Source organism: Cricetulus griseus, chromosome 3 (genome assembly GCF_003668045.3).
Source record: "Cricetulus griseus strain 17A/GY chromosome 3, alternate assembly CriGri-PICRH-1.0, whole genome shotgun sequence".
Taxonomy (NCBI): Eukaryota; Metazoa; Chordata; class Mammalia; order Rodentia; family Cricetidae; genus Cricetulus; species Cricetulus griseus.
In genome coordinates, this window is record NC_048596.1 from 47972537 (window position 1) to 47992133 (window position 19597).

At 40.4% G+C, this 19597-nt stretch overlaps 1 protein-coding gene across 1 annotated transcript; it reads right to left on the bottom strand.

The window, feature by feature from the left end:
* Window positions 1-4253: 4253 nt before the first annotated feature.
* On the bottom strand, window positions 4254-17878 carry LOC100774725 (glycine N-acyltransferase). The gene is made up of 5 exons (XM_035443104.1): window positions 17798-17878; window positions 9120-9227; window positions 7743-7869; window positions 5433-5604; window positions 4254-4656 (listed from the first exon to the last, which is right to left on the bottom strand). Exons 1-5 carry the CDS (start codon window positions 17876-17878, stop codon window positions 4254-4256), a joined length of 891 nt encoding a protein of 296 aa, XP_035298995.1.
* Between the last annotated feature and the right edge of the window lie 1719 nt (window positions 17879-19597).

Here is a 19597-nt window from a genome sequence, read left to right on the forward strand (position 1 = left end):
AGGCTCCAAAGCTACACAAAGAAACCCTGTCTCAAAAAAACCAAAAAGAAAAGAAAAAAGGAAGTTTTATGTTAGCAAAGCATATGTAATCTGTGCCTGGGGGGTCTTTGTTCCCCATGCCTGTTTAGAGAGCATTTCCTTTAAAGTGTGATTAGATCTCTCAATTCTGCCTTTTCTACAGAGTTATAAGGGCTTTGAACTACTTTACTTATTTTTCCCAATTTATATTCTGCCTTATCTGATTTGTTTGCATCAGGGTAGAATGTAGGGATTCCAAAGATTGGTGTTTTTCTTACAATACAGGGAAGGATCCAAATTGTTTTCTTTATGAATCTGATTCTCTCAGTTTTCGGATAGTTGTTGCTAATCGTCCCAAAAAGTACTACAAGCTCCTTGCCAATATTCATTATCTTTCCAAAAAGAGGAAATTTCATCATTAGTTAAAGGTACTATAATTTCTGCTGGGTCCCTTCCTGCCAGTTGACAAAGTCTTAATTTGCCTTTTAACATCAAATCAGAGATTGTTTTCTATATATGTTTTTAGTTTTTTATTCTGCTTATGTGGTAGAAATATCCATTCTAATATGATATCTTCCCTCTGCTTCAGAGATTCCCTGAGATTCCCTCAGATATCAGAATCTCTGAAAGGTATTCTCTAGATGGTAATATAATCAGAATACAGTCTAGTTCTGGATTCACGCCCTCCACATGTGCTTCTAGTATTCTTTTTCCTACCCATTTTAATTCCTTTTCAGCTTCAGTTGACAAAATTTGTGGACTATTTAAGTCTTTGTCCCCTTTTAGGGTCATTTTTAAGTTTTTCAAATCATGCCCTTCTACTCCAATAATAGTCTGCAGCTGAGAAATCTCTCCCAGTAATTTTTGAAAATCATTAAGAGTCTGGTAACAATCTCTCCTGATCTGTATTTTTTGTGATCTAATTTTTTGTAGACCTGTCATAACCTAAATAATTGATAGAATCTCCTCTTTGTATTTTTTCAGGGGCAATCTGTAATCCCATATCTGGTGTCAAAAGTGAGATAAAGATTACCACCCATGGGATAAGGATGCCATAGGATATTTTTATTGGGGAGAAATCATTTACATGAGACATCGATAACCCAGGGTCAGTGCTCTGAGCATCCAGTCTCCACTGCTCTCCAAGACCTGACCGGAACCCTGAGAGAGACCAGACCTGCCTCTCCTCAGGCCTATATCTCACAGGCCCATGCACCTGTGGCCACGCCCAAACAAGTGTGGTCAGCAACACAGGTACCTAGTAAGATCTCTTCCTACAGGGGACTCCAGCTTCGAGGGACTGGAGTACATTCCCTACACACAGGGCATTTTTTTTTTTTTATTTTTCTCTATATTTGCACGTTAGCCAGTTGATTACTATATGCCCAGAACAACTTGAATGAGGCTTTCAGAAAGACAATGCCACATGCAAACACTTGATCTATAGGTGTTAGAATAAAGCTTGAGGGGGACCTTTCGTAGGGGACCTTGGCGGATTCCATGGCAGGCGAGGGTGACTGAGGTGGGGGACAAACACACCCGGCAGACAGAGCTTAAGTGAGAAGTTTTATTAGAAAGGGGAGGGAATGGGAAGGAAAGAGAAAAGAGGTAAAGAGACACAGAGACAGGGATAGGAAAGAAGAGAAGAAGGAGACGGGGAAAGTCCAGGAAAGAGAGCAGGGAGAGTGTGGAGGGTGGGAAGAGCAGAAAGAGGGTGTAAGTGGGTGGGGGTCTTTCTTTTAAAGGGGTCCTTTGCACCTGCATGCAGACTAGCACTCATGGAACCCTGGTCTGACCAGAGTACTGCCTGAGTGCATTTTGCTAGGTGACAGCGACAGGCCTGCATAATGCCTGAATCCTTACAAAGGTACCACAGTTTTCTGGGTTTCCTGAACCAACTTTTGCATAGGCCTTTGTCTTCTTGGGAAAGTCCCAGGCAAAGTTCACATAAGGGAACAAAAGGTATCTGGTGGTCAGTCAAAGGATGGATTAGGCTAGGTGCTAGCTCACCAGAGCTAGGCCAGGTGTCACTCAGCAGGTGGTTAGGGCTAGTTGCTATCACTACAGTGCCAGTCGGATACCACTACACTCCAGTGTCTTCACTTCCCAAGGAATTAAACCTCAGCCATTACTTTGGACTTGGTGGTGTAGGACTGGATCTCCATTTCTATAACATAACACCAAAGTAAAGATGAAAAGGAAGGATGTCATCTTCATTACAGAGCACTATGCTGTCCAGTGTTGCTACTGGGACAGAGAACTGTCCTAGCAAACATGTCCCAACACAGCAGCTCTTTCCTGCTGCTCCCGTCAACAGCATGCCTTCCCATAATGTAACTGCTTGTTCTTAATAGAGTTCAGGCACCAGAAGTAATGCATATGAAGAGATGTGACTGGTATGTATTCACTCACAAATGGATATTAGATGTAAAGCTAAGGATAGCCAGGCTACAATCCACAACTCCAGAGAAGCTAGGTAAAAAGAGAGGCCCCAAGAGGTACACATATAATTGAGATCGCCTGGGTAAACTGTGAGGAGGCATGGTAAAAGGGAGGGAATGGGGCATGGGAACATGAGGGATCAAGAAGACTGAGTTGGGGGAGAGACAGAAGGGGAGATCAATGAAAGAGATATCTTGATAGAGGGAGCCATTATTGGGTTAGGGAAAAATCTAGTGCTAGAGAAATTCTCGGGAATCCACAATGATGAGCTCAGCTAAGACTCCTAGCAATAGTGGAGAAGGTGTCTGAATGGTCCTTCCCCCTTTAATCAGATTAGTGACTGCTCTTATTTTCATCATCATAGAACCTACATCTAGTAACTGATAGAAGCAGTTTCAGTGACTCATAGCCAAGCACTGGGCTGAGCTCCTGGAATTCAGTTGAAGAGAGGGAAGAAGGATCATACGAACAAAGGGGTCAAGACCATGATGGGGGAAACCACAGAGACAGTTGACCTGAGCTAGTGGGAGTTCATGGAAAACCACAGACACAGCTGACCTGAGATTGTGAGAGTTCATAGACTATGGACTGACAGCTGGAGAACCTTCATGGAACCAAACTAGACCCTCTGAATGTGGGTTACAGTTATCTGACTTGATCTGTTGGGAGGGGGGCCTGGCAGTGGCACCAGGACCTAACCCAGGGGCATAAACTGGTTTTAGCGGGCCTATCCCTATGGTGGGATACCTTGCTCAGCCTTTATACAGCGGGGAGGGGCTTGGTCCTGCCTCAACTTGGTATGCCAGACTTGGCTGACTCCCCAAGAAAAGTCTTAGCCCCTCTAAGGAGTGGATGAGAGTGGGAAGGGGGAGGTGGGGCACAGGAGAAGAGGAGGAAGGGGGAACTTGGATTGGTATGTAAAATTAAAAATATTTTTTTAATTAGAAAAAAAGAACAGATGTAACAGTAAATGTCCTGGCTGGGCTTTTCTGCCCTCAGCAACTACCTGAGTGCATCCATATTTTACTCTCCATAACGTATCACCTGCTCTTCTTAGTATGAGCCATATAGCTTATGCTTGTACAAACAACCACATACTCTATCTACTCTTTCATAGTTGCAATAGGCTGGGAAACCAAGCCTTTGAAAGCCACATTGCATCATTTCTCTTGTTGCTAAGAAGGAAATGGAAAAACCTAAGTTAGGCTTTTCCTTAGTATCTTCCTTTGCTATTTTATGTATATTGTGTTTAATCTGATAAACTATATGATCCAGGTATTTAATATATATGAGGCAGCCAACAGAGGGGTGGCTACTTTCTTAAGACCTGATGAGGAGAATACATTTGGTGATTACTGAAGTAAAAGCCATAGATAGAGAGGAATAAGGCACAGTAGCCAGAAAACATTGTCATGCTCTCACTAACAAAGTTAGCAGAAGTCTCCAGGTTAGGCACTGGGACTTCCAAGGGAACCATTTGGAGCTTTGTGCAGTTGATAAGGGAGTGCCATACAGATCCCAGAGATGAGAAGGGACTAAATTACATGAGTTCAGTGCAGGAGAACATACGACTGCTTCAAACTCAGGAACTTAAGGGGAGTCTAAGAGCAACCTGACGACAAGAACTATGGTAGATCTGTCAGCCATTCACCCTGCTTCCCCTGAGCACAGACAACACCACTCCTTTGCATTTGCTTTCTATTTATTCTCATTTTTGGTAACTTCTACTCCTTGTCTGACATCCAATTATAACCTCAGGCCCACCCAACACCATCTTGTGTGCAAGACCAGCTTCACACAGGCACACACTTCCATTGGTTCCAGGCACAGGGCATGCGGAAATGCTGCAATGAGTGACTCATTTTTTGCATAATAGTATTGCTTTTGTCTGTGTGAGAATAAATAGGAAAGCCACGTTTCCTCATAAGCTGCTCTTGTGAATAGACAACGAAAGAGACAAGACCTTGGGTTCGGTACTTAGGCATGGTGCCTCCCATCCGAATCTCTCCGGTTTGGTCCATTAGGGTCCAAGATGCAGGGGTTCCCTCAGGACCCAGGACACAGGAACTTGGGAATTTCTTTATACAGCGTTCGATGAATCTCTGGCTCAATTCATTGCCACCAAAAAGCCAGAATTCATTCACCAAGGAAGCATGGGTGACATCCAAGGATGAAAGTTTAAACACGTCTTGATTGCTGTAGAGGGTCCAAGAAGAAAGCAAAGTCTGTGAGTATAAGGCTGCATGTTTTTTCCTACCTCTATTATCTTGAGGGGCAGAACGTTGGCATCAAGAAATGCAAAGTCCAGGAATATAGATGGGCTTATGCTGGAAGGGCAGGAAGGCCAGTGTGATTGGAGGAAATGAGGAAGAAGAATAAATGTCAAGTGGTGAACAGGGGACTTCAATCTTACAATAATAACAAGGAATATGGTCAGAGTTATACTTATAGATTATTCTGATCATTTTTATTTTATTTAATGACTTTGAGGAGTGGTGAATAGGAGGTTTTGGATATACCCACACTGGGGATCAGAGAAGAACCTGTGGAGATGGCTCTCTCCTTTAGCCATGCTGGTCCTGGGTATTGAATTCAGTAACTCAGTTGGTCAGTCTTGGCCATAAAAGCCCTTACTTGATGGACCATCTTGCTGGCACTATTGCAATTCAAACTTTTAAAAGCTTATTATTTAATAATTCAATGGACATATGACACATATGTTAGTTTTAGACACTCTTAACTACCTTCATTCTACCCTCCCTCCCACTCTAGTAGCCCTCTTCTCCCAAAGTTCCTCTCCTTTCATTTCTATTGTGTTGGTAGTGTGACCGATTGAATTTTATTACAGTTGCTTGGATGAGCATGGGTGGGGCTCATCTACTACAGTGTGGGCATTAAAGACCAGTGTAAACTCGGGGCCAGGAAGTGGGGGTTGTAGGACAAAGAGATGAGGTGCCTCTTATCAAACTCACATGGCCTTTGGCTTGACACCACCTGGCAATAAATTCTTTGTATCCAGCAGGGAAGGGAACAGGTTCTTGATTGTCTCTGCTGCTACATAGAGGATGTTTTCTGAATGGTTGACTTGGGAAGACCGAATGCTTGCAAGATTTTGTATCACTTCATTCAGGCGGGACTGGGAACCTAGACGGGTTTATAAGGAAACATATAGGGAACTTCTAAGGAAAGAAGTAATGGTTAGACATCTTCTGGCTGGGGGCTCTCCAATGGGGTGGGAAGTGTGACATTTAAGATAAAAGCTTGGTCATGATCATGCTAATGCTTCTGTGTGAATAGCCATACAGTCATGGCTGGCATAATGCTCTCTGTCTTACAAAAATGAAACCATGTAAGGGAATGAATAATTCATAGTCATTTTGTGAGTAGACCAAGACTGGAACTAAGTTTTTTTACGCTGTATAATTGTGTAGTTTTGAAAATCAGAGGATAAGCTATAAAATATGGTAGTCAGCATCTTCTGAGTCATGTCTCCAATGTGGTAGATTATTGAAGCAATGATTTAGAATCTAACCAAAATTCCTTGTATCTGTCCCCTGGAATAGTTCCCTTATATACCCTATCTGACCAATGAGAATATAAACTTATGCAAGGAGAGACTTAACAGTGTTAGACCTTGAGACTTTTTTTAAATTCTAGTTACCTTGAGACCAACTGCATATAAAGTAGCCTAGGCTAGCTGACCAGAGACACATGGCACCATCATCACCACCAATAGCTGGCATTGACTGACAGACAGAGCCATCATCTACACATGTGAAGGAATCTATGGCAGAGCAACATGTACTGAGTTCTCCAATCAACATATAATACATGAACAAATCTAATAGAGACCAGTAATGAGCCAAATTGTTGGTTCACTTCATTATGAGTTTTCTATTACAGCAAATGTTAACTGACTACCCCTCTGTTTTAGTTTCACACAGTTGCTGATACAAAACACCATAATGAAATTCAACTTGGGACAAAGGGTTTATTTGGGTTTACTTCCAGGTCACAATCCCACCATTAAAGGAAATCATGGAAGGAACTCCAGTCAGGAGCTACAAAAGAACTGCTTGCTGGCTTACTCTCTGGATCATTCACATGCTCACATTCGACTAGTTTTTTTACATAGTCCAGGACCAATTATCTAGGGATAGTACTATAGTGGTCTAGCCCCGTCTCTATTAATTAGCAATCAAAACAATGCCCTACAGACATGCTTTCCAAGCCAATCTGATCTTGGCAATTACCCAACTGAGGCAACTCTACCCAAGTGATTCTAGCTTGTGTCAAGTTGGCAATTATGGATAACCAGGACACCCAGTTAAATTTGGTTCTTCCTGTTCAAACTCCAGTGTCTCGTATTTTAAGAACTCCTATTGCGTTGATATGTATATGCAAAGAATATGATCTCAGAGAGGACAATACACTTCTTAAGGATCAGATGGAGAGGAGCAGATAGACACCAACTTAGGGAGTCTTACTCAAAGGCCATGCTTATCAACATGTTGTTATTGGCAACCTGAGAGGTACCCTGTGACACCATGAACTGTCAGTACTATTACAGACATGAGGTTCCAGAGGTGAAGCTGCACTCCTGCAACCACTTTTCCTAAGGATTCTGGATACATCTATAAAACGTGCCACACATTTCTGGGACTAGGGATTATTGTAGTGGTTGGTCTCAGTTGTCAACTTGACAGGATTTCTAACCATCTAGGAGATATACCTCTGGAAGAAGGTTGACTGAAGGAGGAAGACCAGCCCTCAAACTGGTTCACACCGTCCAATAGGCAGGCCAGATGAAGAAGGGTGTTAGCAAAAAGCAATTCCCCAAATTGTCTATTGACTAGCATTGCTGCTACCATCCTCTGCTGATATCATATTTGGTCTCTTCAACCTTCCAGAGTGAGCACAATATCATAACTCCCCAGGAAATGTCCAGTCTATCAGCAACAAACTGCGATTGCCAAAGTGCACAGCTTTGTGGACCAGGTAGTTACCAAGATCTCTGCCTCTCCAATGTGCATATAGCTACTATTGGTCTACATAGTCCCTTTTATATAAGCCAAGCTAATAAATACCCTTTTATTGTATGTAAATATGCATGTATTCTGTAGGTTCTGTTCCTCTGAATAACTGTGTTTCATACTATTCTATTTACAAGTAGATTTAATGATGTCATGTCTGACTGAGGACGTGGAACTTAGTGCGGGGAGCATAGAGATCTTGAGAGACAAGACACAGAAGGGATTGAACCCACTTCCCATTGCTCTTACTTTGAATCTGCAAATGCTGTTTCCAGTTGATGACTTCTGGGGAGTCCAGGAACTTCTGACAATTCTGGGGGTCTTTAGAGAAGATTTGGTAAGTATTGGTGTAGTGATCAAGGTCATTTGCCATGTCCTGTTAGCATGGAGAAAGGACAGATAATATTCATTGTTTATTGTTTATGATTGCAGTGCTAGTTCTGTTACACTTTAATATTTTACATATTATTTTAACATTTTATGTGTATGGGTGTTTTGCTTGCATGACTAACTATGTACCTCATGTATGCTTAGTCTCAGGGAGGCCAGAAAAGGGCATTGGTTCTTCTGGAACTGGAGTCACAGATGATGACGACATCGTGTGCATCCTGAGAATTAAACCCAGGTCCTCTGGAAAAGCAGCCAGTGCTCTTAACCATTGGCCCATCATAGACTCTGATTACACAAACTGAAATGTTTACAATGCCATTAGGAGATATACTGAGAGTGTGTGTCTTTGTGTGTGTGTGTGTGTGTGTGTGTGTGTGTGTGTGTGTGTATGTGTGTGTTTGCATGTGCAGGTCAAAGGAGAACTTTGGGCATTTGGGCATCCTTCCTGAGGTGTCATCCACCTTTTTCTCTTGAGTCAAGGTCTATCATTGGCTTGGAACATGCCTAATAAGCTAGCTGTCTGGTTAATGAGCCCCAGAGATCTATCTCATCTCCTCAGCACTAAAGTTACAAGCACACAACAGCACATGTTATTTTTTTCAAGTGAGCTCTAGAGTTCAAACTTTGGACCTCATGCTTTCATACCAAGCACTTTACCCACTGAGGTCCTGCCCCAGCATACGCAATGTGTTTTTATGGGGCCATTTCCATATATTTGGTCCATAACAAACTGATATGCCAATGTGTAACATATGGCTATATATGTATATATGTGTCACATGTATAAAACTTGCTAATTAAAATATACAGTAGAGAAACTTTTGGTATGAACACTTTACATCTCTCACTATGTCAGAATAAAATGTAATTAGTCACTATGCTGTGCAATAGATCTCTTTAACTTACACTTCTCTTTAACTGTAATTTTGCCTCTTTCATGAGTATTACCCCAATTTCCCATACCACCATCATCTCTTGAAACTACTCTTGGCTTCTATGGGATCAACTCTTTTTTTTAATTATTCTATAATTACATTTTCCCCTTTCCTCCCTCCAAAACCTCCATATATTTCTCCCTTCTCTATTTTAAATTCACAGCCTTTTCCCCATTAATTGTTAAAACATGTACATATGTATATGGATATACAGGTATATTACAAAATATAACCTGGGTAAGATTTTTTAGATTCTACATGAATGACTATAGAATCATATTTGTTCACCCTGGCTTCTTACCTGTTCCTGGGGACGGACAACCACTGTGTTAAATTCAGGCCACTTGTCAACTAGGGCTTTTAGGTTGAATGGGTTTCCATGGTTCATGTGATAGACAGTCCCATAAACCTGCAAGGAAGTGAGATGGTGAGTTTATTAAGAAGAATGGAAACGTGCCTTATGTGATCAGGACAGAGATTTATTGCTATGAAATTGTGACAGTTGGTGAAGACAAAGAGCCAAGGAAGAATCTAGGCTAAACAATCTCAGGCAATACTTTTTTTCAACCTCAATTGATGAAAGTTTTGTCTTCAAATATGAGCCATAGAATACATAGTAAAGTGTTCAGACAAAGAAAATGAATGATTTCTTTATGACTATTCCAGACTTCCATTAGAAGAAAGTGTGTGCTTTAGTAAGTGACTAAAGAGTTAAGTATCTCCTTATAAAATCTGAGAAGCTGAGAGAGCCACCTTACCTCACTCCATGGGCTCAACAAAACTGCTGGGAAATACCCAGAGATTTCTCAAAATATTTGACATTCACTTTTAATGTAAGGAATAGAGGAATATACATTTTAAAATTCTGTATCACGGAGCATGTAAAAAACATTTTATCCTTCAGAATTTATGAGAATAGTTGTTCAACATAAAAATAATTCAAGCTAGTTGTCCATAGAGTGTCAAATAATTTAATTTCCAAGAAAAAATAAAAATAACTTGTTCCTGCTTGGGGACACCAGACACTGGGGGTCTGCTCATAGGATCTGAACTCAGCCGGCAGGATGCAACACACTCAGAGACTGCCAAGGCCCCTGTAACACTCCTGCCTCCATCCACAAGAAGAGGACTGACATCAGAGTATTGGAACTGTTTGCATCTACCAGAAGGGAACCTTGGTCCCATACCCACCAGGAGAGGAAGAGACTCCTACTACACCCACTGGAAAAAAGGATGGGAAGAAGACAATATAAAAGCATATTCAACAACAGAAAAACCAATATGACAACACCAGAGACTAGGGACCCTACACCAGCAAGACCTGAACATCACAATGCAGATGAAGCAGAAGAAAAATGACCTTAAACACATCTTCATGAAAATGATAGAGGGCCTCAAAGAGGATATGAGAAAATCCCTTAAAATAACGGAAGAAAAAACAAACCAAAAAATACAAGACATCAACAAATCTTTCAAGGAGACAGTTCAAGACCTAAAAACTGAAATAGAGACAATAAAGAAAGCACAATCTGAGGGAATGCTGGAAATAGAAAAGATGGGTAAATGATCAGGAGCTACAGAAGCAAGCATAACCAACAGAATACAAGAGATAGAAGAGAGAATCTCAGGAGTTGAAGATACACGAGGAGAAATAGACTCATCAACCAAAGAAAATCTTAAGTCCAACAAATCTCTAATATGGGATACTGTGAAAAGACCAAACCTAAGAATAATAGGTTTAGAAGAAAGTGAAGAAATCCAAATCAAAGGCACAGAAAACATATTCAACAAAATCATAGAAGAAAACTTCCCCCAAACTAAAGAAAGACATGCCAATGAAAATACAAGAAGCCTACAGAACACCAAATAGACTGGACCAAAAACAGGGTCTCCTCTCCACATGATATTCAAAACACCAAACATACAGAATAAAGAGAAAATATTAAGAGCAGCAAAGGAAAAAGGTCAAGTAACATATAAAGGCAAGCCTATCAGAATTACACCTGACTTTTCCATGAAAACTCTAAAAGCCAGAAGGTCCTGGATAGATATTCTACCTACACTAAGAGACCACAGATGCCAGCCCAGACTACTATACCCAGCAAAGCTTTCAATCAATATAGATGGAGAAAACAAGATATTCCATGACAAAACTAGATTAAACAACACATATCCACCAATCCAGCCCTACAGAAAGTACTGGAAGGAAAACTCCAACCCAAAGTAGTTCAATACAACCAGAAAAAATGTAGGCAATAGATAACCCCACTTTACCAACAGCCAAAAGAAAAAAGGGATGGAAACCCACACATAATTTCCCCACCACCACCAAATCCAAAACAAACAAGAATGAACAATCAATGGTCATTAATATCCCTCAATGATAGTGGTCTTAACTAGCCCATAAAAAGACACAGTATAGCAGAAGGGATAAGAAAACAAAATCTATCCTTCTGCTGCATACAAGAAACACACCTCAACTTCAAAGACAGATGGTACCTAAGAATTAAAGATTGGGAAAGATTTTCCAATCAAATAGACCCAAGAAATGAGCTGGGGTAGCTTTTCTAGTATCTAACAAATTGGACTTTAAACGAAAATCAATCAAAAGAGATGAAGGAGGTCACTTCCTACTCATCCTAGGAGAAATCCATCAGGATGAAGTCTTATTACTGAACATTTATGCCCCAAATACAAAGGCATCCACATTGGTAAAACAAACATTACTAAAACTGAAATTACACATAAAACCACATATACTTATAGTGGGAAACTTCAACACCCCACTCTCACCACTGGACAGGAAGACCAGACAGAAACTTAACAAAGAAACAAAGGAACTAATAGAAGTTTTGGCCCAATTGGGCTTAACAGACATGTATAGAACATTCCATCCAAACACAAAACAATATACTTTTGTCTCAACGCTACATGGAACCTTCTCTAAAATCGACCACATACTCGGCAACATAGAAAACCTCAACAGGTACAAAAAAATTGAGATAACCCCTGTATCTTATCAGACCACCATGCTTTAAAGTTAGAATTCAATAACAACACGAATTGCAGAAAATCTACAAACTCATGGACATTAAGTAATGCCAAATTACACAACTCCTGGGTCGAGGCAGAAATAAAAAAAAATTAAAAATTTCCTAGAATTCAATGAGAATGGAGACACAACATACCCAAACTTATGGGACACTTTGAAAGCAGTGCTAAGAGGAATATTCATAGTTCTAAGTGCCCACATGAAGAAACAGGAGAATAATCACACTAGAGAATTAACAGCACAACTGAAAGCTCTAGAACACAAAGGAGCCAATACACCCCAGAAGAGTAGACACCAGGAAATAATCAAATTGAGGGCTGAAATCAATAAAGTGGAAACTAGGAGAACAATACAAAGAATCAATGAAGCAAAGAGTTGGTTCTTTGAGAAGATCAACAAGATAGACAAACCTTTATCCAAACTTGCCAAACAGCAGAGAGTGAACATGCAAATTAATAACATCAGGAATGAAAAGGGGTGCATAACAAGAGACACAGAGGAAATCCAGAAAATCATCAGGTCATACTTCAAAAACCTATATTCTTCAAAATGAGAAAATCTAAAGGAGATGAACAATTTTCTGGACAGATTTCACTTACCAAAATTAAAACCAGAACAGATAAGCAACTTAAATAGACCTATAACCCCTAATGAAATTGAAGCAGTCATCAAAAGTCTCCGAACCAAAAAAAGCCCAGGACCAGATGGCTTCAGTGCAGAATTCTATCAGAAATGCAAGGAACATCTAACACTAATTCTCCTCAAAGTATTGCACACAATAGAAGCAGAAGGGTCATTGCCAAACTCTTTTTTCAAGGCTTCAATAACCTTGATACCCAAGACACACAAAGACACAGCTAAGAAAGAGAACTACAGACCAATATTCCTCATGAATATTCATGCAAAAATACTCAATAAAACACTGGCAAATCGAATCCAAAAACATATCAGAGAAATCATCCACCATGATCAAGTAGGCGTCATCCCAGGGATACAAAGATGGTTCAACATTCAAAAATCCATCAATGTAATCCACCATATAAACAGACTGAGAAAAAAAAACCACATGATCATCTCACTAGATGAGGAAAAAGTCTTTGACAAAATCCAACATACCTTCATGATAAAGGTCTTTGAAAGATCAGGGATAACAGGAACATACATTAACACAATAAAAGCAATATACAGCAAGCTGACAGCCAACATCAAATTAAATGGAGAGAAACTCAATGAAATTCCTCTAAAATCGGGGACAAGACTGTCCACTCTCTCCATACCTCATCAATATTGTCCTTGAAGTTCTACCTAGAGCGATAAAACAACAAAAGGAGATCAAGGGGATACCAATCAGAAAGGAAGAAGTCAAACATTCACTATTTACAGATGATATGATAAGTGACCCAAAAAAACTCTACCAGGGAACAGCTGATAAACGCCTTCAGCAAAGTGGAAGGATACAAAATTAACTCAAAAAAAATGAGCAGCCCTACTATATACAGATGATACATTTGCAGAAAAAGAAATCAGAGAAACATCACCCTTTACAATCACCATAAACAACATAAAATACTTTGGGGTAATGCTAACCAAAAAAAGAAAAAGACCTGTACCATAAGAATTTTGATTCTCTAAAGAAAGAAATTAAAGAAGATACTAGAAAATGGAAGGATCTCCCATGTTCTTGGATAGGTAGGGTCAACATAGTAAAAATGGCAATCTTGCCAAAAGCAATCTACAGATTCAATGCAATCCCCATTGAAATCCCAGCACAATTCTTCACAGACCTTGAAAGAACAATTCTCAAATTTATGTGGAAAAACAAAAGACCCAGGATAGCCAAAATAACCCTGTACAATAAAGGAACTTCTGGATACATCACCATCCCTGACTTCAAGTTCTATTACGAAGCTATAGTTCTGATAACAGCTTGGTATTGGCATAACAATAGAAAGGTAGACCAATGAAATAGAGTTAAAAACACCGATATTAACCCACACACTTACCAACACTTGGTTTTTGACAAAGAAGCTAAATTTATATGATGGAAAAAAGAAATCATCTTCAACAAATGGTGCTGGCATAACTGGATGTGGACATGTAGAAGACTGCAGATAGATCCATGTCTATCACCATGCACAAAAGTTAAGTCCAAATGGATCAAAGACCTCAACGTAAATCCAGCCACACTGAACCTCTTAAAAGACAAAGTGGGAAACACCCTTGAATTAATTGGTACAGGAGACTGCTTCCTGAACATTACACCAATAGCACAGACACCGAGATCAACAACTGATAAAAGGGACCTCCTGAAACTGAGAAGCTTCTGTAAAGCTAAGACAATACAGCATCCCACAGACTGGGAAAAGATATTCACCAACCCCACATCGAACAGAGGGCTAATTTCCAAAATATACAAAGAACTCAAGAAGCGAGTCTCCAAAACACCAAACAATCCAATTAAAAAGTAGGTTACAGAACTAGACAATTCTCAATAGAGGAATCTAAAATGGCTCAAAGGCACATAAGAAAGTGTTCAACATTCTTAGCCATCAGGGAAATGCAAATCAAAACAACTCTGAGATACCATTTTACTCCTGTTAGAATGGCTAAAATCAAAAACACCAATGATAGTTTATGCTGGAGAGGATGTGAAGAAAGGGGAATACTCCTCCACTGCTGATGAGAGTGCCAACTTGTACAGCCACTTTGGAAATCAGTATGGAAAAATGGGAATGAGTCTACCACAAGATCCAGCAATTCCACTCTTAGGCATATACCCAAAAGAAGCACATTCATACAACAAGGACATCTGTTCAATGATGTTCATAGCAGCACTATTTGTAATAGCCAGAAACTGGAAGCAACCTAGATGCCCCTCAACTGAAGAATGGATAGAGAAAATGTGGTACATTTACACAATGGAGTACTACTCAGCAGGAAAAAAAAACAATGGAATCTTGAAATTTGCAGGAAAATGGATGGAACTAGAAGAAACCATTCTGAGCGAGGTAACCCAATCACAAAAAGACAAACATGGTATGTACTCACTCATATGTGGATTTTAGACATGGATTAAAGGATTACCAGCCTACAATCCACACTGCCAGAGAAGCTAGTAAACAAGGAGGACCCTAAGAGAGACATACATGGTCCCCTGGAGAAGGGGAAAGGGTCAAGATCCCCTGAGCAAATTGGGAGCAAGGGAGAGGGGGGAGGGAGCTAGGAGAATGAGAAGGGGAGAAGAGGAGGGGTGAGGAGGACATGAGGGAGCAGAAAGGTTGAGTCAGGGGAAGAATAGAAGAAAACAAGAAAGGAGATACCATAATAGAGGGAGACATTTTAGGTTTAAAGAGAAATCAGGCACTAGGGAAATGTCTGGAGATCTACAAAGATGACACCAACTAACAATCTAAGCAACAGAGGAGAGGCTACCTTAAATGCCCTCCCCTGATAATGAGATTGATGACTTATTTATATGCCATCCTATAGCCTTAATCCAGCAGCTGGTGGAAGCAGAAGTGGACACCCACAACTAATCACTGAACTGAATTAGAATCCAGTTGCAGAGAAGGACGAGTGACGAGCAAAGGGGTCCAGACCAGGCTGGTGAAACCCACAGAAACAGCTGACTTGAACAATGGGGAACTCTTGCTCCCCAGACTGATAGCTGGGATACCAGCATGGGACAGATCCAGACCCCAGGAACATGGGTTTCAGTGAGGAGACCTCAAAAATCTACGGGACCTCCTGTAGTAGTTCAGTACTTATCCCTAGCATAGGTATGGACTTTGGGAGTCCATTCCACAGCGAGGGACACTCCCTGAGCCAAAACATATGGGGGTGGGCCTAGGCCCTATCCCAAAACATATGATAGACTCTGATGACCCCTATGGCGAGCACAAAGGATATATGATAGGTAGGGTTTTAGTTGGGGGTGGTAGGAAAGGAGGGGAGGGAGAGGGAACTGGGATTGTCATGTAAAACAATCTTGTTTCTAATTCAAATAAAGAATAAAATGAAAATGAAAACAACTCAAGCTAGTTGTCCATAGAGTGCCAAATGATATTATTCCCAGGAACGAAATTGTTTCCTGCCCGGGAGATTTCCTGACTCTTGTGCATTACCGGCTTACATAGAATGTCTTGTCTTATATCAGTGGACTTTACTAGGATTTTGGATTTTAGTTTGAGTTGAAACAGATTTATTTGGATGGTAAATTATAGATAGGATTTGATCCCTAATTAGCTTATTATTAATAAACGAAGCAATATACAAATAAAAGGATGCAAACATTTTTCTTTTTTATAAAAATGGAGTAGCAAATCTGCTAGAGAAAGAAAGAACCGAATCTACTAATCTTATCTTAAATTCATTTTGTAGAAAACTTGTGGAATGGCACAAATCTGAAAATATTTTTCCTGTAAGGCACACTCATGTATGCACACAAACACAAACATTCATACCTTCACACACTAACATGGGCACAAACATACGGAGAAATACACAAACAACGTGTGTGTGGAGATCAGATAATAACTCTTAGGAGTTAGTTCTTTCCTGCCACCATGTGGTATCTGGAGATCAGATCCAGGCTGTCAGGCTTGCAGACAAGCACCTGTCTCCTGAGCAGTCTTGCCTACCATAATGTTTTAATTACTTCTTTATATCTCCACATTCTTTTTTTATAGAGGTAAAATCTCACTATGTATCCCTAGCTGGGCCGGAACTCACTATGTAGACTGGATGGCCTTGAACTCACACAGAACCACCTGCCTCTTGACTTCCAAGTGCAGAGATTAAAGTATGCACTACCACACCTGACTATCTCCATATTCTTGACCAATGACACAGATGTAGTGGCAAATAATGTAAAGAGGTGATGTAAATTAAATAATAGAAATATGAAATATGGATTGGCTCGAAATAATGCCACATAGGGGCTGGAAAGATGGCTCAGTAGATAAAGCACTTACTACACAGAGTTCTGATCCTCAGTACCCATACAGAAGTGTAACATGATAAATAAAAAACCCAGAGACAGATATTGGGGTTCAAACCAAGTAGATGATCAGAAAAGCAAAGCAACCAGCCACTAGTTCTCACCTCTAGCTCAGGCTGAAAGGGCTGATCCACCAACTTTTCACCAGGCCTCAAACTGCTGCCTCTCCTCAGTGTGTCTATAGAGAATCCTAAGACTGAATGTCTTCCTATACTCAATATGGCTGGAGAATGAATGCCTGATACTGACTACTGAAGACCCTGAAATCCCAACCTTTATAGTGTTGGGATTAAAGACATGTGATCCCAGGTGCTGAGATCACCTTTGTGTTTTCTCTTTAGGACTGGATCAATCTTGTGTAGATCTGGGTGGCCCTGGACTCACAGTGATTTGTCTACCTGTTAATCCTGAGCCCTAGGATTAAAGGTCTGTACCACCACCTCCTATCTTCTGGCTCCTGGAATTAAAGGTGTGTGTCACCACTGTCTGATCTCTATAGCTTAAGGCTGACTCTGCTTTCTGAATACTCAGGCAAGATTAACAAATCATAAATAATACTTCACCACAGAGGGGTGCTGACAGCCTGTTGGCAAAACCATTGTTTGGGAGGCACAGCCAAGGGAGCTTCCTGGACAACCTGACTAGCTATACTAGCTGAATATGTGAGCTCCAAGTTCAACAAGAGACCCTGTCTCAATATATAAGGTGAAGAGTGATCAAGGAAGACACAGAACATCAACCTCAGGCCTCTTCATGCATGTATATATTCTATTCATACATGTATACAGCACACACACACACACACACACACACACACACATGCAGGCACGCACGCATGCACACATACACAAAAAGAGTGAGGCATAAATGCTAGTCACTTTTTCACATCCATTTTCTCCTTGCTGCCCTCAGAATTTTCTGAGATCACCTTTAAGGATTCAGGAAGATACTTCCTCAAAGATTTCTCCAGCATCTGCAGCATCTGTGCACCTTGCAGTTGGACAATCATGAGGACACTTTAGCCTAGAGAAATAATAAATGGATATTCATCAATAACAGAAACAAAAGTAGCCGGTTGTATATGATTGATTAGCCAAACTTCCCCTTCACTAACATCCTCACCAGCTCTGAGAAAACGCAAGACTTCTCTCTGAGCTTCTTGGTTCTCCTTCTCACCAATGGACTCACCTTACATGAACAAGTGCATCTTATTCTTTTGAGTTTCATGTATGCTGGTGTCTCTCCTGGCATCTCTAGTAATGGTGTTTCACAGGAAGTTGCCTAGCCTCTGTGCCTTGGTTTCATAAAAGGTAGAGGGGATAATGAGCACCATCTGGCTCATAGAATGTCTGTAGGGCTGAAATGATTGACTAACATGCAGCATGTTTGATAGAGTGTTGGTCATATAAACAATACTCAACTGTATTGTTTATTTTATTGCTAATGTTTCTCCTCTTCCTTCTCCTCATGTGAGTTAATATTGCATGATGTTTTGATGCAACTGTTTTATTATAAGGTGCTTTGACATGTTTTAGATATAAACAATAAACCTTTATAACCAAATAACATTCCAGCTACTACTCTCACCCTATCATCGTTTTGTGGCTTTCTTGTTTAGTTCCCTCTCTAAGCATCATTCTTGAGTCTATGTTACACATTAGAAAATACTATGTAAGGTCCTGAAAGATTGTCATTGAGAAAAGACGCTTGCTGTCAAGCCTGATAATTTAAGTTTGATCCCCAGGATCCACATGGTAGAAAACAAGAGAACCAATTCCCACAAGCAAGTTCTCCTTTTACTTCAATCTGATGTCAGGTTGTGCATAACACACACACACACACACACACACACACACACACACACACACACACACACACAAATTAACTCATGTAACTTTTTTAAATTACCAGGTAGTAAAAGTAGCATTTTAAAAATGGACTCAGTACGTCATGTTGGTCCCACCTAAATCTTCCATAGCAACCCAACTATGCAAAGAGAAAAGTCTGTCACCTTGTTCTGTTATCAAATAGTGATATTCAGAATGGAGAAAAATAATTTCTGAGTTAGGAAAAAAAAGACGGTGCTCTGGAAAGGATTAGCACTGAAACTGGCCTAGCCATGTATGAGATGTCCTGCTCCAAGCCAGAGCAAGGCAACTGTGTGCTTTTTAAAAACAGGGGAAAGATTTTCTGCTTCTGGGCAATAGTGTCTGGATTTATCTACCCACCTAAAATAATCACAGTTTTCATATTGTTCTAGTCTGATGTGGGTCATTGTGATAAAAACACTCCAAACAAAAGTAACTTAAGCAATGAAAGGTTTTGTTTCAGCTTCCAAGTGGCAGTCAATAGCTGAGGGAAGTCAGGGCAGAAACTCAAGCAAGAACTTGAAGCAGAAACCATGGAAAAACACTATTTGCTGTTTTGCTAACAGGCTCATGCTTTCTTATCCAGCCCAAGACCAGTGGGTGCTGCCCACAGAAAGATGCCCTGCTTCATCAATCAACAAATATAATTTACCATAGACATGCTCACAGCCCAATCTGATCTAGGCAATTTCTCCCTGAGATTGCTTTAGGCTGTGTGAAGTTGACAGTGAAGGGGAACTAGGACACATAAGTTTCCAGTAAGGCTCTGGTCTTGGAGAGAGGAAAGAACAAGAGGCTAGAAAAAAATGGTTTCACTGGCAAAACCTCTTGTCTACCATGTTCCAGGCCCTGGGATCCAT

Excerpts from the sequence above, each read along its gene's own strand:
- LOC100774725 (XM_035443104.1), bottom strand. The coding sequence starts at position 17,878 with ATGATTGTCCAACTGCAAGGTGCACAGATGCTGCAGATGCTGGAGAAA. Across the intron at positions 5,605-7,742 it reads ACAGCATTTGCAGATTCAAA|GTTCCCAGTCCCGCCTGAAT; the intron begins GTAAGAGCAATG and ends AAACCCGTCTAG. Across the intron at positions 4,657-5,432 it reads GGTGTCAAGCCAAAGGCCAT|CAATCAAGACGTGTTTAAAC; the intron begins GTGAGTTTGATA and ends GACCCTCTACAG.